Genomic DNA, 27,692 nt, shown 5'->3' on the forward strand with positions numbered 1-27,692 from the left:
ATATAATTTCACGTCTACAGAGGGAATGATAGATCGTACATTCTCGTGTGTCTAATATAATTTCAACGGAAATAGAATGTCATTCACAAAACCATATGAATCTAACAGACTCGCACACATGCATTGATCGAAAAAAACTTTGCGAACAAGAACATACACATGTCTACTTGTCGCGTGGAATTATAACGAACGATGTCATTGTCACGTATCGCAACGCACACGACACTACGTTCCCGAATACTTCGATAATCAGATTATCGCGAAATGAAATTGGACCTATTCGCTCGCGATACGTTCTCAACGAAGTTGAGCAATCTCTCTAAAATTGGACACACATGTTTCGAAACAGAGTATCTCGCGAAAATATCGCCAAACTTCGCATCGAGAAGGTACATTCCGAAAAGTTTTTTTATTTATCTTCTCGCGAGGAATTTGGCGCTCGATGCAGTCGCGCGATGCATAAGGACAGTATTTTTCAACCAGTATTTTTCACGAATATTTGAGAAAATCTTTTTAGAAAATTTAGACAACATATATTCCTATTTTCCAATAAACAGAAACTGAATTCTACGCTTTTAAAACCATTTCGAAATATATCGCTATAATTTCTTCGAGTTATTAAATATTTTATTGAAAAATAAATATATCATAATTTCGATAAATAATATAAATTTTGTATCTCTACGTATACGATAGTCTTTTAATCTCTGTTAATATTTAATCAGTGATATTGAATTATGTGAAATCGATGAATTGTTTTCAGAATAATCATAAAGCGTACAATTTTATAAAACTGTATTACGCTATCCTCTATTACTATATCCTTTAATAAAAAAGAAAGACATCGCGTAAAATTTATGTTTGACATTTCTAAAATAAAATAAACGATTTTTAAACGCAAGGATTTGTTTTGATTTTGCCGCACTGAGAAAAATCATTTGATTGTATCAACAGGACGTATCTGATAGAAGGCATTTTGGTTAAATCAAGCAGAATTTCTAGTCATCACAATTAGACTCGATATTTTATAATTAGAACGTTTAATAGAATTTACTACAAAGATTCGGTTAATATTTTCTAGTTAAATCTATAAGACTTCTTGTTATATATTAATTAAACATAGACACAAGGACGCCATTTTTTTGTAAATTTAGTATTGTTATCCAGAAAATTTGGTAAATTTAACAGAAAGAAATTAATCATACTCATCTGATAATTCTTGAAGAAATTCTGATTCGTCCATTTTCCAACCGACATACTGGTTGAACCTACCAGATTTCTAATTAATGCAATCAGATTTTTTTCTCAGTGCGAGATTAATATTTTTTCTTTATAATACTACATATCTTTAGAGATCGGAGATTCAGAGAATACATCGGTGACTTACCGTGAGGAGGTTTGGGCACGTAGAGGTTCAGATACAGGCAGTCTTCGCTCTGGTTCGCCAGTACGGGTTCCAGCCTCTTGAGATAGGCGCGTCTCTGCCACGGCAGTTTCTCGTCCGGCGACATCCACGGCGGATGCTGAGGGCAGGCTGGCGGCATGGTGTCGGCGATTTTGGTACCACGCCACGGCGTCGGGGTGACCGGAGGCATGTAACGCAACGCGCCGAGCGGCGGCGTCGCGTATGGCACCCCATAGTAGGTCTCGACGGCGGTCGACGATCTGGCCTCGACACCGCGCAAGATGCCGTATCGCGTCTTGACTGTCCTGGTGCAGTACTTTTGCGTGCCGACCAGGGCCTCGGTGCCCGCCAGGCAGCACTGGACGCAGAGGAGCACCAGCAGAAGGATGCTCTTGACGATGGTACCGTCGAACGAGGCACTATCTTGAGAAATCTCCTTACTCGCGATGTCCTCCGCGCTCCGCTTATCTCGTCTCTCATCGTTGCTTCCGTCGTTTTTGTCTCCCGTTCGCCTCTCCCGCTTCCAGCATCGTTCGCTGAAAGTCCGATGAACCCTCGGCCTTCCAGGAATCTTACATGCTGAAGGACCGTCTCGTCCTCGGTGAGGAACGCCGTCGTCGTCGCGTCGCGCTCGACGCGACGCAATAATAGCGGAGAATCGAAGCGAAGAACCCTGCTGTCGACCGACATATTTAACTGACGGTCGCCAGTCGTCGGCGAGGAGGACGGTATCGGGAGGCGAGAGGTCTTTCCTCTTCCTCTTCCTCGGCAAAGAGGAGGAGGACGTCCGCATCGCGTCACGCCGCCGCGGACTGCGCGCCCCTGCGGGCCCCGCATCTGTGGGGCCCTCCCGCCGATGGACGACCCCCTTCTTCTTCTACTTCCTTTTCTTCCGCTTTCGATTTCCGCTCTCCTTTTCCGTTCGCCGCCGCCTTGCTCGTCCTTCGCCCTTCCGTCGCCGCCGCCGCTTTTTTGCGCCCGCTCTCCTGCACCCTTTTCCTCACCACCGCCGCCGTCACCACCCTTATCCCGTCGCCGCTGTCCGCCCACTCCCACTGCTTCCGGTACGGCTTGCCGCCACCTCCAGTCTCGCGCCCTCCGTGCGGCTCTCGCTCCCCGTTCGCCGTCTCGAATTCAAAATAGCGACTCGGTGCTGTTATCACGCTGCTGCTGCTGCTGCTGATGTGCTCCGAGCGGGCTCTTACTTCCATTCTCAGGTGCATGCGTTGCCCGCGCTGACGCTGAGCTGCCAAGCTGGCGACTGATCGTCGTTACCGCGCGACAAGCGCGTATACACGACGCCCCGGTGACGATCGACGAACTCGAATCGTCGGCAGTGAATGATCCTGACGGAATCATCGGCACCCGGGGTACGATGGTTCGATGCACCGCCCCCTCGGAGTCGCCGACTCGCGGAATTCTCTTCAGCGTCTTCGTCGCTCTGTCCTACGACTCGGTTGCGAAGGGGGACTCATCCGGGGAGGAATAATTTTTCGATTCCTTTCTTTCGCCTCTCGTCGGTGCCTCTTGGTTTTTTCGCCTTGTATTCGCCGCAACACGCCGCAACATGCTGCAACAACACGTAAAGATCGCTTCGTTAGGTAAGCTTCTCCAAGAAATGAATTTCACGCGAGATTTGATTAATTAGATGGTAGTCACGCGAGGATAATAAGTTTATAAACTTGTTACATTTCCATCACACGCGCACGTACAATTCCAAAATTCTACGAAAGCCCTACGAGAGACAAATGTTGCTCATACTCGAGAACAAATAGCGCGAAGATTGCTCCTTCTGTCTGCACAATGAACTGAAAAATGTATGCTTGATATGCTTCTGAAGGAACAATCATGCGTGAAACGTATGCACCTCACCGATATTCTTTTCTTATTCCATTCTATTACTTCATCAACTACTGTTCCGTTTCTTAACTATACGTATATATACTTTAATATTAAATAATATTGTACATAGATGTAATTTTTTATTTTTAAATATTTATTTTGTGGGGACTCTTTATTTTTAATAAATATTTATATATGTAATAATATTTATTTTTAATTTGTAAAATAAATATATAATTAATATTTGTTTTTATATAACTTATTGATTTCCCTGTTCAATTATGAATTCTTCGTAATTTTCTCTCACGCTAAGAAACATCTCTTTTTTTATTTATTGTAAAATAGTAAAAAATAAAGTAAATAAAAAACATGTTATTATATATTTTTATATTTTTTATTGCAGTAGGAAATCCTCCTTATAATATATATCGCAAATTTAATCCTATTGCGTTTCTATTGCGTGTTAATATGCAAATATATGCATCGATAGTTTGTATGAAATTTTCGTAAATTCGGCAGTGCTCCGGATTAGAAATTTATATTCGATAAATCGGTAATTAATGTACATTGCCGGAATTGTAAAAAAGAATCGAGTCGCATTGCCGGTCGCTCGACAAAATCTAATTAATTGCAATGACGATCCAGTTTAATTTGAATGAGTTGCTCAAGCTGCTCGAATAACGCGAAATCCGAAATCAAATAGCATTGAACCGTGGCCAGGCGAGAATTTCCAATTTCCAAGTTGAGCTAAACTGTGCTTTTTGGTCTTTGGTTCGGTTTCGGTTTTGGCAATGTTTCGGCCCCGGGGGAAAGTAGTCCGTGTTTAAATTACCACCATAGAGTTTCAGTTATGCGCCCTCGTAATGTTTTTTTCCGAATGCGAAGCAAGTAATCGACTCGTACTTTTTTGCAAAGTCCCATCTGCGCGATGAAACGACGTAATGGTCTTATATTTTGGTGAGCGTGCAATTTATAAAATAAGCCGTAAAAAACGCGACTCTTTTTCTCCTTATTTTTATTTTCTTAAAACTTCTAATAAATGTGTCGAAACGGGAAGTGCATCGACTTTGTAATTATTTAATAGAGCAAATATAATGTAATTATTTTTGCGCTGAGCGATTGTGCAGAGAAATAAGAGACAATAGCATATTAAAAATTAAAATTAAGAATCTTTGCGATTCTCTTTTGTATATGATTAAGTTTTAAAAATATCGACGCTCGTGTTACGTTTGCTAATTAAATATTAATGTAATCGTATTTGCATAAATGCATCATTTATACATATCATTCCCTCTTATTTACGAAAGAAAATTCAGAATTATGAAAGCAGAGTCCACTTAATGTAGATGGCATGTAAATAGCTCTGTTTGGAAGTTTAGATAGACTATTTATGATTTGTATTTGCAATTTTAATTGAAAGCAAAACTTGATTAATTCAAAGTCTCTTTGATGCAGTGACTCACAAGCTAATTGTGACAATTAGAAAATTCTGTCTGCACTTTCGTCTTTTCCCATCCAAAGGGAATGTGTCACAGGTATACAGAGGCGGGCATCCTGAATGGGTCCGACTTGTCTTCTAAGTACTTTGCAGATCGGATTCCCCGGAGTCTTCCGTCGACGAAGCTGCGCACTGCCGACGCAGCTTGCCAAGTTCGAAAGAGGAGCAAACTAACGTCGAACTATACGTTGTGATTCCGCGCCATTCGACGGGCGAGCTAAAACGAGATGCCGAATCATAGGCGCAAGAATCTCGCCCGAGGAGTGAAATTAAATTCCAGTCTCGTGCTAATTGCAGGGGACCACTGAATGATTAATAATTCGCCGACGGAAGCGATAAGTTCAAAGTTTCCGGAGAAAAATCCGTAAGGAATTATCGAGGCAGAAACGGATGCCAGGGAGAAAGAACGACTCTTCGAGCGTTTCGCGAAAAAACGCCGATATATTATCACGGAAATTGCGCGAATGTCGGGGGTGACATTTTTGCACGGATCAACGAAAGTGCATCCTGCAAGAAATGGATGAATCAAAGAGAATGATGGCGATCCATTTTGTAAAATTACGAAGAGCCCTTAATCATCGAGATCGAGGATTAATTACGAAATCGTTCAATTTCTTTCTCTATTCTTATCTAATCATTTTAATTGATCCGCAGTATAGACGGAAATTTAAATGGATTAGAAATATTGGAAGTAGAAAGGGAAAGAGAGAAAAAAGAGGACCAAATAATTTTGAGAGAGAAGATAATCTCGTGATTTCAAATTTGGAATAATTTCAAAATGTACATTTTCTTATATAAATTTTGCCGTTGCATTTATTATCAAATCATTCCATATCTTATGTATCGTATAAATTTCAAAGTGGTAAAATTGCGAATTATTTAACTAGTAATGAAATTGTTAATGAAATATGTAGAAATAATTACAATAATGCTATTGTGTGTCATTACGTCTATTATTATGCATTATGAGAAAGCTGGCTTTGTAGCTAAATATATCTGAATGTACAAGACTTAGTTACGCGCAATTTCAATAACAATACAGACTCAAAGCCATTATAATTATTTACAGGAATGATTGGACTGAAATGAAACATTAAAGCAGTAGAAATAAATAAACATATCATGACATAAAGTGAGTACTTCTATTAAATATATTAAATAATAATATTAAATAAATAATTGATATTTAACAAAATATTTATTCAAGTTATATTTAATAGAAAAATTTCTTCGATATAACGATAATCGTGATATTTAATAAAATAGTTTATAAATTTTCTGAAAATGCTAAAAATCCTTTAGATAATTTATGTACATTGAGATATTCATTGTTTTCTCTTGCATAATTGCTATAATTGGTATATTTTTTCTTTTTCTATAGCAAAAAAATATATGCGATAGACTTATATTGATCGAAAAGAATACACGAATTTGTCTAAATCTCCCATCATCGACGATATGTTCCGACGCCATATGTTCCAAATTTGACGAATATAGTAAACTAGAATCTCGCTTATACAAGCAGATTCGATGCAGTTATCGTTAAGTAACATGCTCCACCTTAAGATACGAATTTAATCTTCGTCATCAAACATCGCATCCCCTCATTCGCAGAGTACTCTAAAAAATATGAGAAACGCACCGTGAGCTAAACGTAACATCCAACTCCTTATCTAGCGTCGTCTTCTCGTATCACATAGTCCATTCCGGAATTTATTCGATATTCTTTCGATTGAAGAACTTTCGATCAGTCCATATAATTCTACCGCTCCGACACCACACGCACCAGCACGAAGCGCTTCGATCCATCCGATGCGTCTCGCATCACGAGTTAAGAGTCCGGGATAACGATGTTACGCTCGAGACCGATGCGACGCGGCCCACATCATTCGGAGCAGCTTATCAAACCGAAAACCAACGGATGTGTTTACCAGTGTCTTTCAGCTCGACATCCCGCCCGAATAACACCTCCTCCGCCAGCTGTTGAATCGTACTGGACGACAGCGTGTCGCGCGAGTGGTCTACATGCGAGAGCCGCGCGGGAACGAAAGTAACGGGCTGACAAATAAGCGACAAGCCGACCAAATCCGAACCGGAACAAGCGAAACCCCCAGGACGACCCGCACCCTCCGTGTGCGCGATCGACTGTCTGTCCCGGGCTTTACTGACGCGCCGAGGGCCAGCAGCCGTGCGACCTCCGCGGAGGTGGCGATGCTGGTGCTACTGCTCTTGCCGCTGGTGGTGGTGATGGTGGTGGTAGTAGTGGCGATGATGGTGGTGGTGGAGGTGGAGAATGGTCCGGCACTCGAGGAAGCCGGGACAGCCACGGCGCCGACGCCTGGTTTGATACCGACCAGAGGCCCGGTCGATAACGCCACGGCAACCCCCGGGTCGTTCCGGCTTTTCCTCTCCTTCTCTCCCTGTCTCTGTCACTCCCTCTTCCTCTCTCTCTCCGTCGTCCTTCTTCGCTCCCTCTTCTCTCTGTCTCCGCCACCCCCGCGTCGGGCCTTCTATCCTGCTTCTTCCCCGCGCAGCATCTTTTCTCCAGCCGTCGCCGCCGCCGCCGGCTCGTGCTCCACATCCTCGCGGCCGCCGCTGCGCCTTCGGCACCCACAGCCTCTCTCTACCCTCGCATCTCACACACGCCACCCCCTGTTCTCTCTCGCATACGAGGACGAAAAGAGCGCGAGTGCGAACGTTGCCGAGAGAGAGGCCTCCCTGGTGTGCGGAGAGATTCTCTTTTCCTCTCTGTCGCTCTCTCTCTCTCTCTCTCTCCTTCTCTTTCTTCCCCTCGTTTTGTCTCTCGCTTTCCATTCCTCCAGGCTGCCGGAGGTAGCAGACATCACCCACGCGACTCGCCTCGCGAAATAAGCGACTGGCGCTTGTGCGGCTGCGTTTCCGCCGGAATGGTATCGTCGATCGCCCAGCTAATTCCTCGGGCTCCCCGTATGTGCAGTCAAATGAACCTGTCGACTCTTTGAAGCGCACAGATTCTGTGCGCGCACAAAAAGTTGATGACTAATACCGCAGAGAATATCCCTCGTGAAAGAAATTGGAAAAAGAATTCTTTCTCTTTCCTTTATGGATTTTTTTCTTATTCGCTTATAAAGTGATATGAGTTATTGTGCTTTTTCATGCTGTTTCAGTCTAGTGTGTTTTCCGTAACACCATACCTCGGAGTTAATACTTGAACGTCACTTTTGTCATATCAATATTCTTTAACGTATATTTCTTTCTTCTTAAAGTATTTTTGTTCTTTGCGCATATCAAGCATCGTCTCTATTTTGTAAATTATTTTGTAAATTATTATTAACTATTTTTAATTAATATCAGTAATGCAGATACTAGTGGAGCAAGAAGAAAGAGATTAAGTTTCTCATTAAAATATTATCCTTCTAATCTGCTAAGAAAATGCAAGTTTATATAAATGCGTGACATTGCATGAATCATTCTACTAAAGTTAACACTTGAAACTCTTTCTTATTCTTAGCGCTTTCGATCATTTTGAAACTTAAACGGTTCATATCTGTTCTACTTTCTAAGAAATTGAGTGTCTTGCTCCAGAGAATATAAACTGGCGAACCATTAGTGAAAGAAACACTCGCATGTCGTGACCATATGGTCGTGCTGAATATTAACGGAGTTATAATGATTAAAAGAATTGAAATTTGAATATACATATATACTTGAATAATCGAATTCAGAATTGATGTGTGTTCATTCAAAATATTATAGAACATTTCATATCTAATTTTTACAACTCTATAAAAATCATAAAAATTTTTAAATTTTACGTTATATATATAATTCTATAAAGTACAATATATATTTAAAAATTTTATTTTTCGACTAAAAATATATGCATCTTGGTCTATTAAAAAGGAATATTTTCATCTATATGTTATGTTAAATATATTTGTCAAACATTTTATTGAATGTCAATCGCAGCTATTATTCTAACTGACTTCCGCCATTATATCTCGCATGACAAAATACCCGTACGTTGTTCCGCTATTATATAATTCATTCGTCGATCGATCGACAAAAGGTCCTTTATCGTTCCCGATGAGCTACCAAGTGTGCCGCGCGTAAAGATCACAAATTCGCGAAAAATTCAAATTGCCGCGACGGACATCGAAGCTAAAACGTGCGCAAGAGCGTGCCCGTAAATTGCCTCGTTATCGTCGCCATCGCCATTATTTACGACCCTTAACGAGGGAAACCTCATACTCTCCACGGCTGTCAGACTCGCGCAAGAGACTCGCTTATACGCCAAGCTACTTCTGCTATTCTCCGGTTCTTTCGCTTTTTCACGCCTTCTGTCCCTCTCTTTCTCTTTCTCTCTTTTCTCTCTTCCTCTCTCTTTTTCTCCCTAACGTTCACCCATCATTTACCTGTCTCTCGATTGAAACATCACTCCGATTAATTAAAACCAACCAAGCCGGGAATACATCAATTCAACCAACTCGTTAAACTGCAGCTGCGTTCCTGCCCGCACAAAACTGTCGCTTCGGTCGTAGTGGACGCGATCGGTTAGATGCGACAACATTGACAAAGTTTGAAAATATTTCCAACCAACATCGACAAAGTTTGAAAATTACCGTTTTTACATGAATACCGCTTGAAATTCTGCAAGAAACTCTTGGTGAAGTGATTCCAGTGTTAATCGTTGAAAAGCTAATTGAAGAGCACTACAAAAAATCATTGAAGAGCAAATCGATAAATTGTGCGAAATACGATACATTTAATTAATGTACATGAAAAAGTCGCAGTTGTTATTCAATGGATGTAGAATATACGCACAATATAGTGTAATTGAATCAAATCAAAGGGCGAAATTATTTTCGTCCAATTTACGAATTCTATACAGAACGTACTGAATAAATTGTATTAATATTCATTCATATATGTATTTGCACGTGTTTATAAAAAGCTCGGCAATGACAGGGAATGAATAGCGAAATTTACACAAATTTACAGCATTTCTTTACGTCATGTAGCGTATGTATAAAGAATTTTTCCCAATTTTCAATGCGGCAATCTGGCAAATTAATCATCGAAATACAATAGAACGCACACTAGAAGGAACTCTCGGAAGAGGAGCTGCCGTACAAAAAAAAATAAAAAGACGAGGATTTTTTCGCTTGCTCCACAAAATTGAAAAGTGCATGATTTTTCTCGAGCGAGAATACGGCGAGGATACTCCATTCGCGCAGTAACCGTGAATTACGGAAGTGAGACCGCTTAACCGAGGGAGGGAGGAGGGATATAAAAAAGGGAGACGGGAAATGAAATTGGCTACTCCCAGTTTGCCCGCTAAGGAAGCGCCGTTAATTAGCCGGCTGTATTCAGAGAGTTGTAAACCGGCGCAGGACAAAGTTAGGTAGAAATACAGTCGCGCTCGCGGAGAGGAAGCTCCTTCCTTCTTCCTCGCGACCGACCCTCGAAAGCCGTCCCAATTTCCGCGGTGGCGACGACGACGACGGCAGCGTCCTCGATCGATTTCGCGGTCGTTTCGCGGCGACCAGATTAATGAATCGAATTCCCAGCTGGACGCCGGGCTTTTATCTACGACGGGACGAAGTGAAGTCTGAAAACGCACGGCCTCAGAATGGATCCTCGTTACGGAGGCGAGAGCATCTTTTCGCACAAAACTTTGTAAAATACGAATATACCGAGCCGCCAGGTATTTGTACGTCAAATTAATTCAATACTACGTTAATCCGATACTACGTTAATTCAATACTGAACGTGAAATATTACGTGAACGATGCGAAAATGCATAAACGCGCGTATATTAATGTTAATACCGCATAAAAATAAAAAAGAGATGCATCGTTGTAATAGACATCAAGAGTACGAAAAATGGATAAAAAGGTAAATTTTTCAATGCGCTGTTAATTACGCTGCGTACGCGCCTGCAGCTAATCATTATTAAAATAATTGTTAAATATCCGCTGCTCCCTCTTTCGCGTAACTTTTCAAATTATGAAATATTTTATGTCACATCCGTTAATTATCCATATGCCGGATAACGATAAATTTTCAATGTATACATGTGACAATAATTTAAAACAACATGAAAATATAAATGGCAGCATTATTATATGCAAAGAAAGAAATTTTACACCCTCCAGCCCTCCATCCAAAGCGTGATATAATTGCTGTGATCGTTAGCAGTTAAAGATTTCAAATAAAAATTCGCGAAAAAGCGATATTCGTGCGCGATAAAATTTATTTCCGAGACGTGGTTGTCGCACGATACGCCATGGAACGAAGATGGTCATCATTTCTGTAGCGTCTGGGAGTGACAGCTGTTTTAGGATAACCACACTGTGAGAAATACAATAATGAAACAGACATTCGCCATAACGAATAGCCCCGAGTGCACCGCAATATCGCAACAAAGTTACACTATAAAGGATAACAACTGGAAATATATCTGGAAATATGGAAAATTGCGTAGACTCTCTCAGCGAATATATATAATCTGACAAAGCTGGTGAGATAGTTAAATAACAAGTTTTGATAAGCTTTCGCACATAGAAATTTAAATCAAGTGCTGATACATGCAAGTGAATCGAGCACCGGTTGAATTTAATTGCTCGGTACTTCAAATAAATATCAAAATTCTTGTTTAAAAAAATTTACATCGTCCCTCTTTCTCTTTTCATTACGATTTATTTAATAATACTAATTTAAAAAAATTGCGTAGAGAAAATCTTTTAAGTTTATTATATCGCGACCGCGCGCGCAAAAATAACAAATTTTGTAAATTTTTCATTTTGATACGTAAAATAAAAAGAAAATTCTCAGAAGATTGCAAAACACCCTATGTTTTTCGTTTATCGCCGATCTCACGTCGTCTACGAAGCTTTCATTATCGTCCCTTGTCAGAGTTTTTGAAGGGCGTCAAAATGTCGATACGATGCGAGATGTGAGAAAGATTTCATTATTAGAGATAACTTGAGCACGAATTTACGAAATGCCATAGACTTCTCAAGCTTCGCATTTAACGATGATCACGTTTTTCGAATATCTTATTCGATTTCTCTCAAAGATACGATCAAAAATCCAATTTCATTTCGTCGTATTTGTAATCAGGAGTGTCATTGTAATCATGAATTTCGTGAGATACAGTGGAAAATTTAGGCAAACGTGATCGACAATACGAAAGTAGCGAACAAGAAAACAGTTTAGCGACTTCGCTCACGTAACATCGTTTTTTACTCTCTTTCTGAACGAGACTTCCTGGTTCGCTGCTTGTCATTTAGTTAAAATTCGCACGGTTGGAATTTAAGAGGGAATTTATGTACATCCTTCATATTAAGGCATCTAAAAACTTAATCTTAATATTCTGTACTACTATTAAACCATTGCAGGATATATGCATTTATGGTCCAAATTTTTAAATAATTTAATTCTATTAATCTACATACATGCAAATAATAAAAAAAATAAAAATTGAATATTTGATTATATTTCAAATTCTCTTTTTAAACAATGTACGCAATTGGCAAAATTAAAATCATATCTCCATATTAATTTACAAAAATAACAAAAAATAAATGAATTAAAATTTAAACAATATCGGAAATTCGCAATTATTATTCGTAATGCTTATTTCAGCAATAAAGAGAGAGTTAAACGCGCCAATAGCTGGAGAAAAAAATGATTCGCTCATCGTGAAAAAAAGATAGTGCTCCAATTATTCCGTTCTCGTTCCGCAATTGACGTTCCGCAAGAGTATTTTGAACCAACACCATCTCTCTGCTCTGCAGTACCTGTGCACTGCTCCAGCGAGAATTGCCGGTCAGGCTTACCCCGGACGAGTGGGTGTCGATGTAACTGTCGGGCGCAAGACAAAGTGGAGTGTTGCGCGAGTAGGTAGGCAATAAACGGAAGGAGAACAAGACAGAAAGGAGAGACAAGGATGGGAGAAGGAGACCAGAAAGATAGCTAGGTAGGTAGATAAGTAGATATGTTGTGTAGGTGGCAAAATGGAGGGAAGCAGCTATCGTTTTCTCGTCGTTGTTTCGAGGGGTTAAGGGGATCTAAGATCTCCAGCGCGGTTACGTGGATCATCCGGCAACGCTTTTTTCCCGATCTTCTCTTACGTACGTATGTATCCAAAAAGTAGGACAGAGAAAAAGGGGAAAAAAGAAGAACCAAGCGACGAGAATAAGTGGAAAAAGGCGCGGTGAGAAGAAATAAAAAGAAGAGATGCGCGGGATGAGAAACGTGTAATTTAACCCCTTCGCACTCACGGACGAGTTATCGCGCGCGCAACTCGACCTCTGCTTTAAATTTATGAAGTTTTATAAATCTTTCTTTTTTTTTATAAACGAAATATACTGCAATAATTAAGTTTTTGTTTTACTCTCCGAAGGAATCGTTCGTGCTCACAAACAATTTTATATACGTAGAAACTTAATAATAACGTTTCCAAACAGCGAAGGATTACAAAAACAATAGAGAATAAATAAAAAAAGTGAGAGTAAATACAATATAAAATTCTCTGGAAATAATATTGTTTACGTACTCCTTATCAGTTTCAAGAACTTTAATTAATTATTGAATTGCAAAAAGTGAAAATCACGATACGTAATTTCAGTTGTAAAAAGAAAAAGAGACCGTACAAAATAAGAAAGGCTGCAAAATAGCTTTCACTGTTAAGTAAATAACGACAAACGTACAAATACCTTTAGTTCATGATAAACAAGAGCAAATAAAACAGTGAATCATTGACAAGAAACCCGATAAAGATCCGATTCGTTAATTGGTTACTTGGCCAAGTATAGCTTAAGCAAAAGCATTAATCATTTCTATTAAAGTTTATACAATGACTCAGCTTTAAAATAGTTTATTGTTTTTTCTTATTAATTATTTGAAATATCAGGAAATGTATTCAAAATTTATAATAAAAAAATTTATAATATTATTATTTTTTGTTTTATGATGCAAATATTTTTTTCTTTTCTATAATACATGACGAAACAAATTATTGCAAAGAGTCTTTAGTAACGTACTTAATAGAAATCTCGGGAGCAAAGTTTGCAAAGTTTTCAACTTATTTTTGCGCTTAAATTCTTCTTCAATTAATTAAACCGTGATGATAGTCCGTGTATACAAGAATAATATCTCTTTTTATTACTTCTTCCGCTGCATTCTTTCACAAAAACAGCCGCTCAGCTGCTTCTGTTTTTGTTTCTTTAAGATGGCAAGAAAGTTTGACACTTTTCCTTCGTGCATGCATCAAATTTGTGTGTTTGTTTATTCTTTTGATAAATAATTTTCGTCCCATATCGAGGATAATTCTTGGATTTCTTTCGAAATAACTTATATTCACATCATTCAAGAAATGATGTTAGGAATGCAACTTAATCATTGCCATCATTCTTGTTTGTAATATGAAGAAATCCCGTTAACTTCACATGTAACAGGAAAGCGATAGCAAAAAAAAGGAAGATATGACCTCTATGAAGAAGAGAAAGAGGAAGAGAAAGAGAGAGAGAGCGAGAATGAGAGAGAGAAAGAGTGGGAGCAGGTTATGCACTTTATACATTTTTGGCTAATTGCCGCGGCAGATGTAGCGAGGTCCCTGTTGCATAAACTAGTCAGTCTGCTGTTAGTGTTACGAGAGGAAAATCTCTATTTCGAATATATTCGGCACGGGATTCTTCTTTTGGAAAATTTTTATGTAATTTAGTGAATTCATTCTCTCTCTTTCTCTTTTTGTTTGCGTGCGCGTCTATTTGTTATGTAACAAAGCACGTATTTTTTCTTTCCACCTGCTGCTTGTTATCGCCAGGAATTTTAAATACCACATGATTTAAAAAAATAAATTTTTCATTCAATATTTTAGTGAACATCAGTGATGGAAGTTTAATAAACCCATCAGGTATTTTTTTACATTCTTTTTAATCCTGTAATTCATGAGATTAACCGATTTTTCAATTCTTGCTTTTATCGTTCATAAAGCAGGATTCAACTCTATATATTTATAAGCTTTAAAATGAATGTTTAATATATGTAATTTTGCTCTCTCTCTTTTTTTAAAAAGAAAAATTTTTAATTTGATTGAGATTGAATTTTTAATCTCAATCAAATTAAAAATTTTGATTATTAATATCAATTCGTATTTAGAGTAAGCTTTCCAAATTGTGAAATCCGTACACTTATTCATCTTATTTCGAACATCTTAATATTTAATCTTTCTTTGTGTATATGCAGAAAACAACTTTTATGAATAACTACCAATTCTTTCGGTCGTCTTAAAAATATAAGGAGTACAGAATTCTCCATTCTGACAAGATTCAATCGATTTACGCGCACGTCCAAAAAGATGATCGTTCATATCTATTTCTATCCTTTTCAGGAACACGAAGACGTGAATCGATGTCGCCCACGACTCCGATACTTTCCGCTCTGCTGCTTTCGTTGATATCAGGATCAACGGAAGGCGGACTGAAGATGGATCCCGTTGCGTTGTTGCGACAAACTCTTCGATATTGGCGAAAAATATACAAGACGTACCACGAGGAGGTGACTTTGGGTTACTGTTGGGCGGACTATTTGCTCAAGATAAGCGACGAATTGTCGACGAATCTATCTGTACCGCCGCTCGTCGCGACAGGAGATCGCGACACGACTATCGGGGCGACGAAAAGCCAGCGAAATCCATTTCCGCAAAATGCAATGGCCGATACGGCGATGCCGTTTAGAGAAACACAGAAAGGAAAACATTTGCGGGAAAAACGATCGCATACAACGGCGAGATCCGTTATTTCGAGGTTCACAAATGATTCTGACAAACACCGAATCGTTTCGACAGTAAAAATGTTTCAAGAGATGTGGATGATGAATATAATTTTATCAATTATATCGAATAATAAGGAAAGTACAATTGATGAAAATAAGAGAATTGCATCAATGATTTATATTCAAAAGAAGTGAGAACCATTTTTTCTTACATGCGAACTGTTTTATTGTTCTTTTTTTTCGTTTTTCACGCAATGTAAATATAATTCTACGATAAAAAGATTAGTCAAATTAAAAAAAATTTCTATTATTTTATCAGAAAAAAGCGAAAGATATATGTATGCTGTTTTATCTAAATTATTTTTCTAAATAATTCTGATAGCGTGAGTGAAAAATTTGATCTAACATTTTTATGCGCGCGCTTTATCGTAGAAATTTTATCTTTTACCTTTAAGCTAAAAATATGATATTATCGATATCAATTCTTTTAAACGCAAAATGCAAAAATTTCAGACGACAAGCATTCTCGATGCCGGAACTTTTCCACGACCAACCAGAGGTTCCGCGCGGTCACGAATTTTCCTCTCGTGAAATATGTTCGGACACTGTTAATCCGACGCCTAATCCCAAGGATGATGACAAAGTCGGTTTTAAATTGACAAATCTCGAGGAGGACACGCATCGTGAAGTTTTATATTTGCATTCGACGAATCATTCTGATTCTTTTATTAAAGATACTTTTGTGCTACGAAATTTATTTTTACTCGCAGCTTCCCGAGAAAGATCGCCCGGCAATCATCGATCTCCCTTTCGACAATATCCGCAGTCACGAGAAAGAAATTCGGAAGTCGATGAATTGTTATCCGATCCCCGGACACCGGAGGAAGATCGCGGAATGAAGAGAGATCCCGAAGAAAACCACATCCCTTTGAACGACTACGGAAGCTCCTTGTCATCGCGTTTGCAGTTGCGGCGGATAAATGCGGTCACAGTGCGTTGCACGGATATCGTAAAGTTGACGAATTCCGTCGCAAATCCATCGTGCAATCCGGCGAGAGCGATAAATTCAGAGGTACTTCGCCGGAAACCCGAGGAATTATCTCGCGATTCGCTTTTATTGCCTCGCGAAGAAGTAGTCGCCGCTGAGCGATCACCCCTTGAATCTCGAGGAAGCGGAAGAGCTGTTAAAAAGAACGCTTTCTCGCGATTTAACAAAATAACTGGGGGAAGCGACGCGAAAAAGCGGCGCTACCAGCAGCCGAGAGTAGAAAAAAAGTCACGGATCGAGAGGGATGTTTCAGCGGGAATGATACGTCCGTTTTTGCCGAGACTCCAACGATTGCGCCAACAAATGCTTTATAAAAATCGCCTATTTTTCCCTATTCCAACAGTTGAGATGAGAGCGAGACAGGGCGACGACCGTATCCGAGCTGCGCCTTCATTATCTCGTGTCGGACGATTTATAGAGAATTACGAGAACTCGACAAGCGAATCTGTTAAAGATTCAAGATTAATCGTTTTGCAAGCTCGTCAATTATCTCTGCGTTCGCTTATTATCACTGTTTTCAGAACGTTAGGAATATTCGTACAGGTCGGTCGTCAGGTTATAGATGTCGTTGAATCAAACGCGATCCTCGCATGTACAAAGGAATATTTAATGACTAAAATCATTAGATGGATTGATGCGTAAAATGAACAAAAGTTTTAAGTTATTAGTCAAATTATCGAACTACTGAATGAAATATTATGTGATGGGTCATTTCATTATTTTAGAGAAATAAGTGAAAAGATATAAAAGTAATGAATATAAAATTCCATATTTTATAAGGGTTGTTAAAATGATTTTAAAATAAAAGAGAAAGTTTGCAACTTTTTTATATTCTGCAAAAATATGTATATAAAATATATCGATGATATGTACGAAAAACTTTTATTTTTTTTTATAAAAAAGCGCTATTTTTTACCTATAATGATTTATTGAAATATTCCACTATTACTTTTTACTTTTATTGTATGTGAAATCAACAAGAGAAAGAAAATCACGTTTTATCCAAACATAACTTTTTATATGGATTTTACGCGTATTTTTTTACATCGATCAACATATACACACATAGATAAATAATAATAAATTATTTTTATCAATAATAAAAGTTTTCCGCATTATTTAATATACATTCCTCGATTCTCCACTTAGCCTCACGTTATTTTTTATTGATATTAAAGAGGCACTCTCGATTTCGAAGCTGATCAAAGGAAAACGCTTTATCGCGCAATATTTTTGCAGCGTACTTTATGATGGAACATTTATCAATTGCTCGCATTTGAATCTTATGTGTCTACATTACCTTAATGATACACCTGCGATGTCATGCCAACGTTAATTACATTCAGGAATCATAATTAAGAAGGTCGAGTGATCCCCAGAAACAGATGTCCCCTGATGATGGGAGCCATCACGAATAAATTTTTGATGCCACCTGTTGCTATCATTGTCTTTCTCCGCTCAAAGTCCTCTCTTCTCTTGACAATCGACGTGCCACGACTAATACAAAGATTATTATTTTTAATTAGATAATAATATTGATTCACAATCAACAAAAAAATACATCGAAAATATATCGTGAATATGCATGACAAATAAAGATCCAGATTATTACATATGATATTGTCATATTAGATATAAATTATGTATAGATCTTAATTTTATAAATATTATATATATCCTCGTTTAAGAATTAATTAAAAATAATAGTAATAATCATGTTTTACGGAGAGATGTACTTGCTATAGAAAAAGAAATAAACTTATTATGAAAATTATTATAAAAGATTTGTCTTTTTTTTTGTAATAAATAGGAGCTCGTCAAAGAGTTAAAGAACTGTAAATAAAAGCAGAGGAAGATCAATTATGAGGCAATCGTAGACGGTCGTAAAGAAAAGCACGGATATAAAAGGTCCTGGACGATAACGCTGCGAAATGAAAGTGGTTAATTATGCAAGTGACCGAAATACGCGAGAAATGCGTTCTTTTCATTCTTTCTTCATACGTTGGCGCTGGCATTCTAACTTTATACATTGGCACTGGCAAATCCATGAAACATCAGGTTGGACGAACGTTTGATTAAACGTAGCTGGAGTTTGTTCTTGCTCGTCAGCATTCAGCTCGTCTACAAGCGTACTTACATCGTGCGATGACACGGCAAGTCGAGTCATTCATAGAGAAATTCATTATTAAGATGCTCCTTGAGCGTCCCCACAAAGGATCGTCTTTACATTACGAGGGAAGACTGCACCGCGAATTATAGGAAGAGGCGAAAGAGAGTAAACGCGCCGATGAAAGCCTATTTTCGTTCGCTTTCAGCGTGCTTATCTGGTATCTCGTCGCTCTATTCATAACGGGAGTGCCCTATCAACGTGAAGTCCTGAAGAAAGCTCGATATAGCCGTCGACACAGAAAATCTCCCTTCTCTCTCTCTCTTTCTTTCTCTCATAAATATTTAATTCTTAATCACGCTGAATAACGCACGCGCCACACGCGTCTACGATGCCTTTCTTTGCACAGATGGATAGGGGCTTCTTCGGCTGGATGGCAGGGATGAAGCATCCTTTTTCTCCTTTCTCATGGCGACGATTATCCCAGATCGTCTATTTATTCTCGCATGATTAGTATTCTTGCAGAAATGGAGCACTCTTTATTAAAGAAAAAAAAAAGAATCGACAAATTTTGAAATTATATATATCTTTTTTTGTGTCTAATATGAAATTTATACTCTGCTTGTCTGTAAGCAAACTTAAATGTATGCGTAAATGTGAGCTTAATGAAGCGCGCTTTTCATAGCGATTATATTCGATGTTCCATGATACGCTTCTATTATTTTCATGCAAAATAGTTTGAGCAAATAGTTTCTCTCGAGACTCAGACGGCTTTCACAACGCTATTGTGTCTGATTATTACAGTAAAACAATAATTTGTTTCAAATTGAAAAATTTATAATGCACCTTCGTCCATATATGTAAGATTAGATAACGCGAGTTTATATAACTCTCTCGATTGAATGAAACACGTTCAAAGCGCTTTTCAACTTTTAAACATCTTAGATTAAAACTACATTTTATTTGTACCCTGAATACATTCTCTCACACTATATATCGTATGCATATTATCTAACTTTGAATTATAAGCAGTATTAAAATCTTGTTTAAATAATGTTTCTCCTATAATCGAATAAGTTTTATGTACATCTCCTGCTTGTAATAAAAAATACGTCTAAGAATAGAAACATTAATTAATAATGTTACGCAAAGTGGATATTGGAAAGCCCGATAAGCGAAATCTCAAATAAGTAAGTCCATTGGTATTGCCGTCATTCTGCGCGACATCTTCGAATATAATTTACCCTGTAAGAGAAAAGACAACTGTCTGCGTGCTATTGTAAGTACGAGAAGAGAGGGAGAAAAAGCGAGAAAGAAGATATAATTCGATCCGACGAGTGGATATTCTCATACCAACTCTGTGACGATTTAATCCTATATCGGATCCTCTCCGTATCGACAAATATACTTCAGTACACAACCGCTACTAAACCAGGCTTGAGGAAGCAGCTATAGAAGATTATAAATATGTAAACGTACATTTTCGAGAGATTTAGAAAGACGCAAATCATATATATGTCACAGGAAAAATTCGGATCTAAAAAGAGTAAAAAAATTATAGAGTTCCTATAATATTTCAAAAACTGAAATGTTCCTTGCTCGTGTATCTATACATTTTTTTTATTTCCAATATTTTGTGACATAACTTTTAATTGCGAATACTTTTCTAATATAATTCATTGTAAATTTCCTACATATATGTTGAAGCGAAACATAATAAAACATACAATCTACAAAAATTCACAAATCATAATATTGTGAAACTTTATATCTGATACTTGTAAAAATACTGGAAATATTTTTGCACACATTTACCTACAATATATTGCAGAAAAAAATTTATATTTAATATTTACAAATATAAAACTGTTTCACCTAAAATTTTGCTATAAAATTTACGGATCTAAAAAAATAAAATAAAAACGCGACACATTGAAAGTTTCAAAATACATGCACGCATGTTAAAGTTCCTTAACGTGAAATTTATTACGACGGACTCGCCCTTTGCGAAAATACACATTAAACTGCTCTTTCTTCATTCTCGCGTATCCGACGATTAGCTTATACGCGGTGCAAATTCAATATTCTCTCCTGCTGAAGCCATAATTATCCAATACACAGAACACGGAACAGAGTGTGATGCCGGGTTAGTGCCCTGCTATGAGCGTAACATTCCCCTCCTCCTTCTCCGGTAACGTCCGCTGGTAATTTACCTGCAATTTTGCCGAGGCGCGCGCGGAACTTCGTTTCGCGGTTAAATCGCTTCGTAATACCATCAACAAGTATTAAGCGTGCAGGCTTCGTTAAGTTCTCCAGAACAGGATCGCGAGATTTCTTCGCCTTTGCTCCGGCAGAATATAGGATGAGAACTAAAGTTCGAGACTCGTAGACCGTAAAATTGACCAAACTTGCCGAGCCATCGATATATATTCGTTATTTTAGTATAACGGTCGTAATCTCTTACTAAACTCGTATGGTTCCTGATTTGAGAACAAGAGCTTACGTATATAGAGTAGGAAAGACGAGTATGAGGCGTGGTGAGAGATAAGACAAGAATAAGATGCACTTAGACTTGTATGTAACGGATGCACCTTCTCTTAATTACGTCTCTATGTAAATTATACGGATATTGTTACTCAAGAGGATATTTGGACGCCGTGTTAAATCGTATGAATCGAAAAGACAAGGATGAAATTTCTTTCGACGTATAATACAATGCATCAATACAATAATTAAAATTTTTATTAACTAAATTTAATAACAATGCTTACTTACGTTAAAATATAGGAGTAGAAAAGTTTCTTCCTGATTATACATAGCATATCTTCAACAAAATCGCCAACATGGTCGAAAATGAAATGAAACAATTGAGGTCTCTGTAGATACATACATATATAAAATGCAATGCAATACATTTTTTGTTTAAGACTAAAGTGTCATAATTATCAATATTATCATTCAAATATCGTTGCGTCGACACATTTATTCAATGGCCTCAATTGTTCCGCTTTATCTCATGTCAACAAAAATAAGCTCTGTATTAATAACATTGTAGCATAAAAAATCACATCAGCCGTGTTTCCCAGGGCCGATGTTCTTTTGTGTCAACCACGCTGGATCGATGACAGACAAACCGCGAAGATAACATCTTCCAGTGGATACAACCTCTGTGAATAGCAGCAACGGCAGTTTTGTACCATGCAACGTCGAAGAAGGATGTATGGTTACCGGCTGCTTCGAGTATACCTATGTCGAATGCGTAATAGAATTACGAAAAATTCTCTTTATTTGTTTGCCACTGTAGAAACTTCGAGCGGAACAGAGATAAGATGCTGACAGAAGCTAATGAAGAATAATAAGGAAATAAAAATGATTTAATATAGTTGATGTACACATGCATATATATTCTGCACATGTGCATATCTATATTCTTTTAAAATCTTTATCAAGAAAAGAAACATATATAACATAAAATATCAGCAAAAGAAGAAATAATGATTAATATTTTGTTGATTAAAATTCGTTAAAATGACAGCGCACAGTGGAAACTGAATGTAAGAGTCTTAAAAAATATATATCAATATGCTGAAAGAAATTTACTCACATAATAAAACCACTTTTATATTTGTATAGAGTCAATCAAGTAAGGACAAATAGCTTAATCTTAATTCCACAAAAAAGTCTAGTTTCATTTATTATTGAAGATATTTATATAGTAAAAGTGTACTATAATAAAATTATTATAATTATAAAATTGCAAATAAAATAAATTGTGAATGAGGCAGAGAAAAGAGGTAATTTGATACAATATTATATAATATATATGATAGAACAACAATAGATATAACTAGGAAAATGTAGAGTAAAAATATAGAAATAATAGAGTAACATTTACTTACCGTAACGTACGTCTGATCCCTCTGCAATTCCGCGAGATTCTCGTAAAGTCCTTCGAGAAAAGCTTTTCTAAGCTGCTTCGTATTCGTTCCGCAGCTCGCCTTTTCCAAATTCGCACGTTCCGCCAACGCCGCAAGCTGTTGCCTTACTTCCGACGCGTACTCCAGATTTCGATGGTGCAAAAAGTTCTCATGGCACCACACCTTTTTCTGTGTAGCACTTCGGTATGCTCGAAACACATTCAACAGCGTTACGTGATCTCCCTCAGGCGAAGCGAATCTGAAAATCCCCAATGAGTCGACACAACATTAAACAATAATTTGCTTAGCTAACTTAACAAACTGTAATGGAAAGTGCATTTTATTACATATTCTCTGTAAGAAATAGTCATAAAAATTTTATCTTCATTTTATCTTTCTTTTAAATAAATAGATCGTGAAGATAAGAGCTATACCGTGAATGTGCATTGCGAGCTTGTTCCCTTTTCGAAGGTGGATCCATAAAAATCGATTCTCCTGATAGTAAAGCAATGACTGTTAATGCTTCCTCCAGACACCTGTGTTCTACCGACGCGAGGATTACTTTGGTAAATCGAGGATCTAATGGGAATAGTGACATCGTACGACCGAGTGTAGTCAGCTGCGGTGGAGATCCTTTTAAAAAGAATATAAGAATTTTATTGTATATCTCGATCAGAACTGACTCCCGTTATTCACATCATGTTCAATATAATGGAACAAAGAGGAACAAACAAAATTTAAAATGTATCTTTTTTATATACATATGAAAATAAAATAAAATTCTTATTTTTTTACAAATAATATTTAAGTATTTTCTATTGCAAATAAATGTACAAATACAAGAAGAATTCGTACCTTTAACCGCACCTAGTTTCTCTAAACATTTCACAGCCACATCTACGCCTTCTTTGGGTGGTTTGTCCATGAAATCAAAGGTAGTAATATCAACACCAATAGCGAGCAATTGAAGAGCGACTCCTGCGAGAGAGCACCTTTGAATTTCTGGCACCGGCATATTCTTCATCTTGTCAAATTCTTCTCGGGTGTAAGCTCTATAACATCTACCCGGCGATTCGCGAGCGGCTCTGCCCGTCCTTTGCCAAGCTTGAGCTTGTGAGATTTTTTCAACCCTTAACATATCCAATCCCGTCATTGGATGATGAGTTCGCGCTTTGACAACACCGGTATCGATCACGTGACGGATTCCTGTTTAATTCCATTAAAAAAAATTCTTAGATCAGATTTCAATCAATAAATTCAATAATTTGGAATAAAGTTAAAATACCGCAATATATGTGTGTATATATATACATATATATACACACACACACACACACACACACACACATTCTATTATCATTTGAATTGGAAAAATGAATTATTATATATAGAAAATTTTTAAAGAAATTACTTTCTTTATATCTTATAACTTCATATAATTATTTGGCGTTTATAAAAAAATTTTAGTATTAATAAAAACGTTTATTACTATTTTTTACATGTTACTTAAAAAAATAAAATGAGAAAAATAAAGTGTACATGCATACCACCAATTGTGACGGATGTCTCAGCAACGTTTGTCGATAACACTAATTTCCGCATTCCCGGTGCGGAAGGTTTGAAGGCCTCTAATTGCTGATGAGTGGGCAGTGCTGCGTATAAGGGGAAAACTTTTAGAGTCGGATATTTCTGTCCATCCATTTGTTTAGCTACTTGTCGAGCGGCTACCGCGGCTGCTTCTATTTCTTCTTGACCAGTTAAGAAAATCAGAATATCCTCACTAAAAAATAAAAGCCCAATAATATTAACAAAATATTGTTGTATAATAACATCTCATGTGCACTCTTAAAATTATTATAGTTCTAATTTATTTTAAAATGTAGACACTTCACTCTCATATACTTTATATAATTAAATACAGTTTTCATAGATAATATTAGAACTACAAATATAATACTTACTTTGCAGGTATCTGACGATGAATTTGAAATGCCGTAACTAGTGCGGCAAATGCATAGTCCTGCTGCGTGGAAACTGCATGAAAAATTTTCACAGGATGTTGACGACCTTCCAGATATAACGCTGGTGCCTGGAAGTACTCTTTAAATTTATTAGGATCCATCGTGGCTGACATAATTAGAAGTTTCAAGGGCGGTAGGTTCTTCAACTTTCGTAAATTTTGCGCTCGTTTCGTCACTCCGAATAGAACATCGGTCTGTACAGATCGCTCGTGAGCTTCGTCAAGTATCACTACCTGTATAAATTTATAAATTTCATTGTTCTATAATAATAAAACAAATAATTACACAATTAGATAAGAAAAAATACATGAATAATAATGCATGAAAATACTGAAAGGGAGATGTAAAAATTCTTTAATAAATTTAATAATGGATTTTCTTTATAAATATTTAATTAAAAATTGTCGTTTATCTTCTAAATATCAATAAAAATAATTTCAATTTTATTGTTTATTAAATTACCCAAATATTTAAATTTTATTTTTAAATAAAATATTAGAAATAAATCGATTATCAATTTTTTTTCTAAAAAAACTAAGAAAATTATACACATATATACATACATATATATACGTACATATGTATAACAAAATTCCTTTAATTTTTTAAATATATATATATATGTCTGTGTGTGTGTGTGTATTAATGTATAAAATATTAGTAAAATATTAGTTCTAAAATGTATGATATATATTATATGATATAACTATATAAGTAATTTCAGCTCTTTTCAAAAAATTTATCGCGATTAAGCTCGTTATCTATCATTAGTTCCGAATATACATTTGATAGCTTTAATAATATTATTTTAGTAATAATTATATATATAAAATGTACCGAATAATCTGATAGGATCTCATCAGTCATCGCCTCTCGCACCATCATGCCATCCGTCAGATATTTGATCTTCGTATGCGAGGAGGTACAATCCTCGAAACGTACGCAGTAACCCACCAATTTTCCCGGCTTCACTCCCTGCTCTTGAGCAACTCGACGCGCTATACTGACCGCCGCTATCCTGCGTGGCTGTGTAATGCCGATGCAGCCAGACGTGCCGATCATACCGGTCTGAAGCAACAATTGCGGGATCTGCGTGGTCTTACCGCTGCCGGTTTCGCCTATTATAATTAGAGTACTGTGCCGGTGTATCTCTTCCAATAATCTAGAAATCCACAAGCATAATCGCTCTTCTTAAACAATGATTTGAAGACCGGAAATACAATATAAATAAATAAAATAATATAATGTTATAGAACTATAATATGTATAAAAAGTGTGTTATGTACTTATTAATAAAATATACTTATTATTTTTATTGCAAAGAGACACAATCTTTGACATTTTATATGTGTATATATCTTTTAACATAAATTAACCAATGTACATGTTACATAGATTATGTAAGAAAAAAATAAATAAATAAATATATATTCATATCAACACACATCCATACAGCGCAAACCAGTATTGTTACATTGCAGCAATATTGCAATGTTGCTACAATATTGCTAGAGATATATATATATATATATATATATATATATATATATATACACGCGCGCGCGCATACATACATACATACATACATGCATATATACATAATTTTCTCTAAAAATAAATTAAATATTGCTCGCTCAAATGAAGTATATTTATAAAAACGAATAAAACATTCTAATGTTGTTCTTTTTTTACCTATAGATTTATAAATTGTTTTGTTTTATACAGTAAGTTGTTAAATATATTGTGTTAAAAATTCGGAATTTTGAAATTAACTAGGAGTTTTTAAGTTAACAATTTTTTAAAAGTTAATTCTTAAACAAATCAATGAATTATCTGATAAATTTCTAATTATCTGATAAATAAAATTATCAGTGCTCGCGTACGAGCATCTATATTATCGAGTATACGAGTACATATATCAGTTTCCCCTTCTCTTTCTCTCTATTGACGAAGTGCTTTTAAAACCACATTCCTCCATTTTGAAACATCCTGTATACACCGCGTGACACAGATGAACGTTGCTGTTTTACATCGATGCACATGACACATGAAAGATAAATCAAAGAAAGGAACGGGATATTTTCACCTTTTACGATGCATGTAGACGGGCAATGATTTCCTCCGCTGATGTAAACTAACGTTTAACTTATCATTGTTCTTTGTTGAATTCACAGAATTATTACACTGGTTTTCATTAATTTTTTGCACTTTGTTGGATTTCTCGTGGAACACGACGGTGTTGGGCCGCTTCAGGGCCATCTTGGACGACTTCCCCATCACGTTGTACTTGGAATCCGCGTCGTCGTGGACCCTCATCTCGTTCACTCCTCGTGCGCGAATATGCGAAATACCGTTCGCAGCACGACCAGTCGAGCACAGTCGAGCACCATCAAACACGTGTTGCACACTACAGCTGTTTCTGCGTCGTTTCATACGCCCTCTCGGCGAATATGATAGTAGCGCTAGTAATAATCATAGGACTTTTACATACTTTATGTTGGATGCAGTGACGCGTAGATGAAAATCACTTTGTTACGTATTTCCGGAAAAGCGGGAAATTGATTAGTTACAATTTCATAATAAACAAAATCATCTGTATATAAGAAATAATAGCTGCATTTTATAATTAGCAGTAATTCTGGAAGCAGCTATATCAATTCCGAAAATTATATCAAAACAAATAATCTTTTTAAGTGATTTTCTCTAAGAAAAATATCAAATCATTTTCTAACATATTAAAAAAATAATATTATTTTTTTGAGTATCTCTATAAAAAATGACCCAAATAAAAATTGAAATTATTTTATGCTACATCCTGCAATTTTCGGAACGGGATTTAGTCTCGCACAATTATTATTTCAATATGTTTTTTTATAAAGATCCTATCTATCTATCTATCTATCTATCTATTTATCTATATATATATATATAAGAAATATTTGTAATTTTATAATCTCGCATATATATATATATATATATATATATATATATATATATATATATGCGAGATTATAAAATTACAAATATTTCTATTTTTAAGTCTACTGAATATAAAATAAAAGGTGTATAAATCTACTATGAAAAGTGAAACAT

General features: G+C 36.7%; 3 protein-coding genes across 5 annotated transcripts in view; 1 reads left to right on the forward strand and 2 right to left on the reverse strand.

Moving 5' to 3' along the window:
* Nucleotides 1-18,040, reverse strand: part of LOC105248049 (neuroligin-1) — a 33,906-nt gene extending 15,866 nt beyond the window's left edge. Inside the window, exons 1-2 of one of the 3 annotated variants that reach the window (XM_011252602.3) lie at nucleotides 17,855-18,040; nucleotides 1,388-2,975 (exon numbers count right to left, since the gene is read on the reverse strand). In XM_011252602.3, coding sequence (XP_011250904.1) covers nucleotides 1,388-2,198 — 811 coding nt within the window. In that variant the 5' untranslated portion in view covers nucleotides 2,199-2,975; nucleotides 17,855-18,040. Of the gene's footprint in view, nucleotides 1-1,387; nucleotides 2,976-4,710; nucleotides 4,844-6,387; nucleotides 6,968-17,854 lie in introns of those variants that run through there. The other 2 variants (XM_011252600.3, XM_025414697.1) reach the window with 2 other exon arrangements.
* LOC112639753 lies at nucleotides 12,627-17,196 on the forward strand. Its single transcript, XM_025414702.1, has 3 exons — nucleotides 12,627-12,708; nucleotides 15,124-15,697; nucleotides 16,020-17,196. The coding sequence occupies exons 2-3, from the start codon at nucleotides 15,144-15,146 to the stop codon at nucleotides 17,194-17,196; spliced, it is 1,731 nt and encodes a 576-aa protein (XP_025270487.1). The 5' UTR covers nucleotides 12,627-12,708; nucleotides 15,124-15,143.
* A 3,377-nt stretch (nucleotides 18,041-21,417) lies between the features above and the next one.
* Nucleotides 21,418-27,058, reverse strand: LOC105248048 (ATP-dependent RNA helicase DHX33). Its single transcript, XM_011252599.3, has 8 exons — nucleotides 26,686-27,058; nucleotides 25,437-25,761; nucleotides 24,540-24,832; nucleotides 24,126-24,358; nucleotides 23,434-23,784; nucleotides 23,013-23,211; nucleotides 22,561-22,837; nucleotides 21,418-21,907 (listed from the first exon to the last, which is right to left on the reverse strand). Exons 1-8 carry the CDS (start codon nucleotides 27,030-27,032, stop codon nucleotides 21,731-21,733), a joined length of 2,202 nt encoding a protein of 733 aa, XP_011250901.1. The 5' UTR covers nucleotides 27,033-27,058; the 3' UTR covers nucleotides 21,418-21,730.
* Nucleotides 27,059-27,692: the final 634 nt, after the last annotated feature.

This window comes from Camponotus floridanus, unplaced genomic scaffold (genome assembly GCF_003227725.1).
Source record: "Camponotus floridanus strain SB8 unplaced genomic scaffold, Cflo_v7.5 scaffold88, whole genome shotgun sequence".
Lineage (NCBI taxonomy): Eukaryota > Metazoa > Arthropoda > Insecta > Hymenoptera > Formicidae > Camponotus > Camponotus floridanus.